The following is an 8,956-nucleotide window of genomic DNA, read 5'->3' as shown; positions in this document are numbered from 1 at the left end:
CATGCATGTTTTTGTATATTTACTTAAATCTCTCAAGTCTATATTCACTGTCTCCAGTTTGTTCACCCGTTGTTCCGCTTCCGTTAGCCTAGCAGCTTGGTTACAGATGTCCGAGCTAACTTCCTCCAGTTTCTTGTTTATTTCACTCTTAAAGCTGCTCAGGTCTAGCTTGATATCATTTTTCATGGCAATGATGTCATTTTGCATTTCTTTGATATTGTTGCATAGATTCTGGATAGCTTTAGCAGTCGTTAGCTCACTCTCCTAGTTAGGGTACGAGGTCTGCATCCTGTTTGCCTTGCTTTCAACGTTTGTTAGTTCAGTCCCTGCCCTGCCGTGATTTTCAGGACCCCTCATTCTCTTTTTTTTTTAATCAAACTCCACACATTATATATCATTTTGAAGAAGAACTGAATTTCTTTATCGAGTTTTGTGGAGTTTTCCTTGTCGCTGATCAGGACAGGTTACGGATTCAACCCGCCATCTTGGAGACACTCCTGGAAGTCCTCACTGTTGGAGCTATTTAATCTTTATTTCTTTATACATTTGAATTATTAATTGAATTAATTATTAATACCTAAATTTGATATTTTTTGTATTTTTTAGAGAGTTTATTTGCAGGTTAATATTTGTTGATTCTATTCTATTCAAGAAGTGATGTGGATCAGTCCACTTTTTATAAGTGTAGGGGCCTGGGAAAGGAGCAGCAGACATTTGGGGTTTTGTGTCTACGGTTTTTACCAGAGCAAGAGAGGTAGGACAAAGAAAATGTTTGAACTCTTTCATTGTTGGCTGAAATAGAAAATAAACCATCCAGAACCATCATCAAGGCTGGACATTGAACCTTCTTTTTCCCTGCGTATAGAAACTTGAGTGCCTTAGTAGTGCCTTAAAGGAACTTTAATTGGATGTTTGGCTTGGCAAACAATGACCACTACAACTACCTTTAACTACCTCTACAATATTTTTACAACCAGTACAAAATCAAGCATGTTTTAAATGAGACCTCTTCATGCATTCTCTTTTTTTGCCTGTCAGAGTCAGTGAACATGTTTTGGATTTTGTTCATTTGAGAACTATGTCAGACATGGCTTTTATCCGTTACTGGTAATACTTGTTTGCTGCTGAGATGTGACAGCAATCATTTGATCACAGTATCGTTTATATTTATAGTTTCTCTGCACACAAAAAAAACCCTTTGGATTATTATCTCTGACCTGCATAATCCAGTCTTTGAATGCCAGGTTATCACGCACACTGTAAACTCCAATGTTAAAAATTAAGTCTTCAAACATTAATTTGGAGAACTCTGCTAAATTTAATGTGCTGAGGTAGATTGGTATGTTCTTGTTAACTCTTTGGATAAGTCTTGAATTAATTGTGTATTAATTAAACTTAACTTAATAAGGAACAACTCAAATATTAGGTGCAGACAGTGAGTGTGGCTAGATGCTGCATCATCTTGAGAGGTTGCTCTTAGATTAAATAAGAACCTTTTCGTGTTGCTGTACAGCAGGTTCTCAATTGCAACGCATATTTTTTTTTAATAGAAATTATCAAATAAATCAATACTAGAGGTAAAAGTTCCACTTTTATTTAAGACATTCAGTGCAGATAAATCTAATGGACCTGTAAGTGATATACAAATTAAAAATATATTTGTATGTAAGAATGTTAATGGTCTCAAGCTCAATTTACAGAATATGGCAGAACTGAAATAGGTAAATATCATCTCTGTTTAATCTAATAATCTGAGTGAGATTAAATAGTTTTAAGGTATTTGGTTTCTTCAAAACATTTCACTTCAACTGGTAGTTCTGAAATACTAATTTTCCTCTAGTGAGGCTAGAAATGACTTGTTTCAAAATATCGGACTTTCTCCACAGCATTGTGCATAGAACTAATAGTCTATAAACATAAAACTTGGTCTTGCTGAATAGTCATTAATAGCGCAATCTTTCCAATAAAGATGCGCGTGACTCTTGGTTCAGAAGCATCCAAGTTAGACTTACTTCAGCTCTTCCAGTGGATCACCAAAACTGGTATGGTGAGCGATGGTAACAATGACATATTTTGTTGTCTTACAAGAGCCTCTGTTATTTTGTTTTGTTTTTCCATGATTTCAGACAAGTTGTGTAAGTTTTCATTTCTTTGTTTAGGCATGGAATCTGAATTTTCTACTATCGCAGGTGTGTGTTGTTGCACAGTCTTCTTCTGCAATTGCATGTATTGTCTCCATGAGTACTGCATATTTTCAGCCCTGACAGTTTGTTGTGTAATTTTTGGTCTCACCACTTTTGGCTGTTGCGCTTGATCTGGTAAGGACTCATGAGCACATGGAATCTGAACAGCATTTTCCAGTTCCAGTTGTTCTTGCCTTTTTTTTTTTTTTTCTGGTTGTGCTCATGCTTTTTAGTCAGTGCTGCAACCTGTTCTATGATAGCAGCTCTTTCTGCTTCTGTCTTTATGCGAGCATATGAAGTGGCTGAAGTGCTTGATGCACGAGACTTTGATTTAACCTTTGATGTTGGGGTGTTTGAAACACTGTCATTAGGGCAGATGTCATCAGAGTTTACAACACTGGGTTGCTTTCCATGTCCAACAATAGAGGATAAAGTCCTTTGACATCCATTTTTAACATTTGGTCTAATTTTTACGTAACCACATTTGTACATACTGTCCAAAATCAGTACATTTGTCAATTGTTTGCTTAAGCCATTGANTTTAACATAAACATAAACTGAGGGTACTAACAAAGATGAACTGCATCCAAAACTGATGGGCTAAAGTAAAAATAAAAAGATTTAAAAAAAAAGTCTCCTGAAGAAAAGTTTGTTGCTGATTAAACAAAAAGGAGACATTTCCTAAGTCACAAGCTTACAACTAAAACGATTCCCATTGTCAAGCATGGTGGTGGAGGTCTATTCTAGGGGTCCGTTTCCCTTCAAGTGGAGCATTTTAAAAGTGTATAAAACGGTAGAGGTAACAGCTTGAAATTTATAGCTCAATGATTAAAGCTTGGTAACAATCAAGTAAACTGAACACATAACCTAAATTTTCTTGACCCTTATTCTTATAAAAATAGGTAAACATCCAGAGTTAAGACAGAGGCTTATTAATGGCGGCACATAGTGTGATGATCCAAAAAAATTAAGACAATATCTACTGTGCAGATAAAGATGAAACCATTTACTGGTCAAATATATATATATATATATATATATATATATATATATATATATATATATATATATATATATATATACATACATATATACAAGGGGCGTTCAACAAGTAATGCCCCTGGCCCACTTCCAGATGTTTAATCGAGCTGAAATTTGCATGTGAATTATTTTAAATCTCTATAGATTAAATAGCAAATTAAAGCTCTGAACTAATTGTGGTTTCTGATTTACTGGTGTTAAGTTTGAGTTTTTGCATTTGAAGGGATGCACACAACAGGAGACTTATGATCAAATGAAAGTAAATTATAGTGATAATGTCACATAATATAACCTTATAACACATTTTGTAAGGTCATATAACTGGCATCATCACCATAAGTTACTTTCATTTAATCAAAAGTGGGGTGTGAGTTCTTTCCAAGAGAAAAATCGGATCACTGCTCCACACTCAACAGGCTCTTAAATCAGTTTCTCTTCCAACGTTTTCTTGCTTCTTTTCTGCGTCCCTTTTCGCCTTAAACTAACTTCCGGTTTTATGGACCCTTTTTGGGTTAAGCTAACTTTCGGTTTTACGAAACCCTACCAAAATAAAAGCATAGTCCTCTAATCTAACCATCATGTAATATATATATTTTTTTAACCACACTTTTCTATCATTACAAAGGGACTCCATATCTGATCAAATATAGCCAATGTCCCGTGTATCAAAAGGACGTTGGCTTAATTGCAGGATGACAACAGTTCGTTGATCAAATATTTCTTTTTTGGAGGCCCCATAGATCTCTAGTTTTTAAATATACACTTTTTTTCCTGCAGATGATGCAAACAAAACAAAGTATTTCTTGCACGAATTTAATTTCAAAGACATAACATCTCCAAGTATCCATATCCTTTGGTCAGGGTCTAAAGAAATCCACAAACTGCTGATGTTATCAGAATTACATAATTCCAGTAAGTTTGCAAGTGTACATAATTCCAAAGCATATGAAGAAGATCCCCTACAGATGCCCTACAACTCTGGCATTCAGCTTATTCAACCTATATGGGTGATAATACATGTGGGGAAAAATATTAAATNTTGAGTTTCTTGATTTTTGAGTGTTTGCCAAAAGCAGCTCCAAACCCTTTGCAGTGTGTTTAATAACCCTTTTTTCCTTTCCAAGTTCCATACAAGTTTCATCTTCCATTTCCGTACGTGGCTTAACACCGCCCTCTGGTGACTGAGGTTTAGAAAGACTTTTTGCCATGACATCTTCATCCATTTTCATTTGTTCAAACCGACAAAAACACAGATGAAATCCTCTTTTGAAATTTTAAGCTTTCATGATTTATTTCATTTCCACATTTGATAGGTATGCGTTCGCTTTCAGTTCAATTATGCATTGCTAATCAAAAGCGTTCAAAAACTGTATGGCTGCGCTGACTGAATCAAAGAGCTCACCCAGCCCCAATAGCCAACTCCAATATAATCCAGGTGCTGCAGTCACCTGTCCATAATGAGGGGGCGGAGGCGAGAAACAGCGTAAATTATGCATGGCAGCAAAACACAACTAAACAAATTCATAATTTCATAATTAAGTCGTCAACTCATACTTTTAACCAAAAATAATTAATATTTCATATATATCATACCAAAACCAGACAAAAATAGTTAACTAGAAATAAATATTCAATCATATATCAAGCATTTGGCTCCAACAGCCAGAATTTTTATAGATTCAATTTGTAACAAGATGGACGGAAAAGTCAGAATATATTGAAGGGTTGCAGAAAAATTTACCACCAAGTCAAATTCTGTTCACAGCTTTTTCAATTGCCTTAATTTGAGTTCATTCAATTTACTGCCCCATAGAAATCCTCTGAAAATATCTTATACCTCTACTTTTTGGCTCCAGATGTGGCCCACAGTCAAGAAGTCTGACTGCGCAATCATCTCAACACTATTGTTTCACTTAACCCTTCTTCAAACTTCACAACCTTGCTCATTAATGCTTCGCAATGATCTTGAGCCTGAAAGAAAACCCGGTTTCGTTATGTCACATACACTGAAGTCTGTATTCAGTTAAAGACCATTTCTTATTTGACATGAGAGCTGAATAAACATTGAAGTAATCGGCAAGAATAAAATTTTAGGCCCCATTTTTTGATTTTTTTTTTTTTGCATACAACTGCAAGAACTGACAAACACAAACTTGCATTTTAAACCAACACCTTTCTGATGCTCCGAGATGCATTACTCAAACCACTTCAACCATTTCCTATGATGAACATATTTTCTGACGTTGCTAAAAAGGTAGACTTAAAATACCCTTAAGTTCTGATATTTGCTTTAAAAATGTCCATATTTCTTAATTTAATAACCTAGTTTCCTTATAGATCTAAAACGTTTGGATAGTTTGATCTATAGCTTCGGCATTCCAATTCTTACTCAGAATTTTAGGACACTTTAAAAAGAAACACCTGTAATTTTTCACCATATAGATCATGGGAACAAACGAGTTTGTAAACTTGGGCTTAATGCCTTATCATTATTGTCAAGTTAATCTGATTTAGATGTTTGTCAAAATGTCCTCCAGTCTGTTAGAATTGGTTCATTAAACATTTCCACAACATACCAAACAAAAAAGAATGACAATCGAGACACAAGAGATTTTCAATTTTTTATTTATTCCACAAATTTAGTTTTCATCGACATTGACAGTCTGCAGACCTGTTGGGAAAATGGAAGAGGAATCAATTAGGAGTTATCTTTTTTCTCTAAGCTTGTATGGATGATGCAGAACCACCGGACTGCATATTTACCTTTGCACGTGGTGACAGGAACGTATGTGACCAGGGTGTACAGTTTGTTGGGAGAGTCCTCATCCTCGTTACGCTTCCTGGACAGTCGGACGCGCATCCTGTACGGCACGTTCCTGCAAAATACACCAGATTTAAGAAAATCAACTCAAGCCGTTTCAAACATGAGGTTATATATTTAGGGCCGTTAGAGCACAAATAACCAGCTCTGATTAGTGGCTGAAGGGCAGCCAATGTGACCAACTATGAATGAGCAACAAAATCATAATGAAAAGCTTTATACTAGGCATCAACAGATCTGATAATATCAGCACTAGTCCTGATATTGAACATTTCAGATGAGGAAAAAGGGAAAATGTGCCAAATCTAAAGACCTGCTCAGTCTATTTCTAGAACACAATTAGGTTGTGTTAAAAATCTTACACTCTGAACACTCATTCATTCCTACACCTGCAACACTAACACAATCAGAGCTCATATATCAGAAAAAATATTGGAATCTGTAGAGAGGGAAATTCAGTTATTGGAATCACAAAGTCAAAAATGTGACTTAGCGCATTGCTATGCACATATTGGATGTATAAAGATGCAGTCCAACTTTTGGTGTCAATTAAAAAAAAGGAGACCAGTTTGATGCTCTGCACTTTATGCACAGTATTACATACATTGTTTTTTTGGGCCTGAGCTACTTAATATATTCATATAAGATTTTTTACAATACAAAAAGACAGAATCCTGGGTTTCGAAAGACCAGCCATTTGGGAAACTTTCCCACCACAGCTGCCTGCGAAGGTTGCTCTAAGTCCACAGGCAAAATTTGAACAAATGTAGCTTAAGAATATCCAGTACAAAAACCATTTCAATCAAAGGGCCAATACGCTTATAAGTCATGGACGTATTGGCCTAATTCCTAAGACCATTTTAGGCACCACAGCCCGCTACACTGACGTGCAGGTTATGCCATATATTATGCAGTCCTGGTAGAGTGAAACAAGCTAACTATGTCGGTCTCAAATGAAACATGCAGGCTCACCTGATCCCTTTGCTCCACACCGCCTTGTTGAGGCGAGTGTCAATGCGAACATCAGGAGTTCCCATCTCCTTCATGGCAAACTTGCGGATCTCCTTGATCGCACGGGGGGCTCTCTTTTTGAAGCCACTACAGAGGACATTCAAATAAAACATTCAGTAAGAAATCCTTCCCCCAAAAGACAACAGAGCATAAACTTCTCAACTACATGAAACCACAGTGACTCAATTGAAACAAAGGACCAAACACAAAAGCCTTATCAGCAGTGGTTTTATTTCTAAAAATTAAACTACAGAACTTCTATTTGGAAGCGTCCCTAAAGCTTTGTGTGCAACACCAAATATAAGCCTCACTTCTTAGACATCTAGCAAAAATCTTGTCTGGGGTCATAAATCCACCTATGATGTAAACATTTTAATATTTTAACATAAACTCTGTAAGCATGGACTAGATCATGCAACATTAACAGGAGAGCAGAAATGGACGAAAACAGTAAAAAGTGTTATTAATATAACACATTGTGTTATAAATGTCATTAGGTTCTCTACATAAGTTTAACTTTTAAAAAGGATCCCAACCCATCCCAGAGATTGGACTTTACCCAGCACTATATTAAGGTAAATTGGGTTGCAGTGATTATACCAACATTTTAATTAGTATTTAATTCAAAATAAAGTGTAGTACCAGAGCAAGGATTGGCCTTATATTATTGCAAATGTTAACAGCAAATTACTTTTTTTTTTTTGTTGAGGATTGAAATGTATAAGTGGACTCTGATTCAAGCTTTCATGTTATAAAAAAAAGCACGTGGAAATCAAAACAACATTTAGAAAAGATACAAGTGTGGTGTAAATATATCCAAATCTAATCAAGAAATAACAGCTATAGCAAAAAGAAAAACCTTAGCGAAATTCAGTTATAAGCCCATATTTACAGCTTTATTAACACAATTCATCATCACGCTGAAACAATCTGGGATGAGCAAAGTTTCCAGTCAAATGTATTTAAAACACGTTTTACTCCTGCGGCTGCAGTCAGAACTCACATTCCATGGATGCGCTTATGGATGTTGATGGTGTACTCTCTGGTCACCACCTCGTTGATGGCTGAACGCCCCTTCTTTTTCTCTCCTTTCTTGGTTGGGGCCATCTGAGAAACATACAAACGCATTGAAGAAGTTTGACCATTTGGTAGAGGAGCTTATCTCAGTTAAACCCATATTCGATTGCAACGTGCTAATGTCAACCCTATTTGCAAGACATAGTTATAAACTAAACTTACATGATAAAACAAATAATGTCTACATACGTGTATTAGTCTTCCCCTAAAATAACCAATTAAATTACAAAAACCGTTCCAGGTTCAGATTAGCCATGCTAGTTTATGCTACATCTCCGAGCCGCTGCTACACCATATCGGTTTAACTACCAAAACCAACGTTTAATCATCTTAAAAATACAACGCTACGCGCGATATCAAACTTATAAACACGGCAGTAGCACAAAATCGTTTATTTTAGGTTTTATAAAGGCAGGATGGCAATGGATTACAGAAAATTTTCAACCCGAGAAAGGTACTCACCTCGGCTCGTAGCTGAGGCGGAAGTCGGAAGGACGGACCAAAAGGAGGGCGGTCCGCTTAAAGGAAATAGGTCCGTTAGAAAAAATAACGTCTTGCAACAAAAGACTATTGTTGGTTCCGCGTTTGTGGTTAAGGTAGAACAAATTACTGAATTTTTAACTTTTTGAAAAAAAAATCTGCACTATTACAAAAACCGGTTTATAAAGATGGATAGCTTATAGGCAAAAATCTAGCTTTTAGAACTGGGCCTCAATAATAATGACCGGAGCATTGTGGTAGAACTGCAGCAGCACACAGTTTAGATTTATATCTGGACACTAAAATTATTTAAAAATTAAGAATACCAAAAATATTTAATCGT

General features: G+C 35.9%; 1 protein-coding gene across 1 annotated transcript; it reads right to left on the bottom strand.

The window, feature by feature from the left end:
* Positions 1 to 5,832: 5,832 nt before the first annotated feature.
* Positions 5,833 to 8,641, bottom strand: rpl31 (ribosomal protein L31). Its single transcript, XM_015388944.1, has 5 exons — positions 8,596 to 8,641; positions 8,060 to 8,163; positions 7,018 to 7,143; positions 5,988 to 6,100; positions 5,833 to 5,895 (listed from the first exon to the last, which is right to left on the bottom strand). The coding sequence occupies exons 2-5, from the start codon at positions 8,161 to 8,163 to the stop codon at positions 5,864 to 5,866; spliced, it is 375 nt and encodes a 124-aa protein (XP_015244430.1). The 5' UTR covers positions 8,596 to 8,641; the 3' UTR covers positions 5,833 to 5,863.
* Between the last annotated feature and the right edge of the window lie 315 nt (positions 8,642 to 8,956).

This window comes from Cyprinodon variegatus, unplaced genomic scaffold (assembly GCF_000732505.1).
Source record: "Cyprinodon variegatus isolate N-32 unplaced genomic scaffold, C_variegatus-1.0 Scaffold443, whole genome shotgun sequence".
NCBI classification, from domain to species: Eukaryota; Metazoa; Chordata; class Actinopteri; order Cyprinodontiformes; family Cyprinodontidae; genus Cyprinodon; species Cyprinodon variegatus.
The sequence above is the reverse complement of the archived record's forward strand: the minus strand, read 5'-3'. Positions and strand labels throughout refer to the sequence as shown.

Bases quoted from the DNA above. Each gene is read 5' to 3' on its own strand.
- rpl31 (XM_015388944.1), bottom strand. From the start codon at position 8,163: ATGGCCCCAACCAAGAAAGGAGAGAAAAAGAAGGGGCGTTCAGCCATC. The intron at 7,144-8,059 runs GTGAGTTCTGAC...TGTCCTCTGTAG, and splicing joins CATAAGCGCATCCATGGAAT to TGGCTTCAAAAAGAGAGCCC. The intron at 6,101-7,017 runs GTGAGCCTGCAT...TGTATTTTGCAG, and splicing joins GTGTGGAGCAAAGGGATCAG to GAACGTGCCGTACAGGATGC.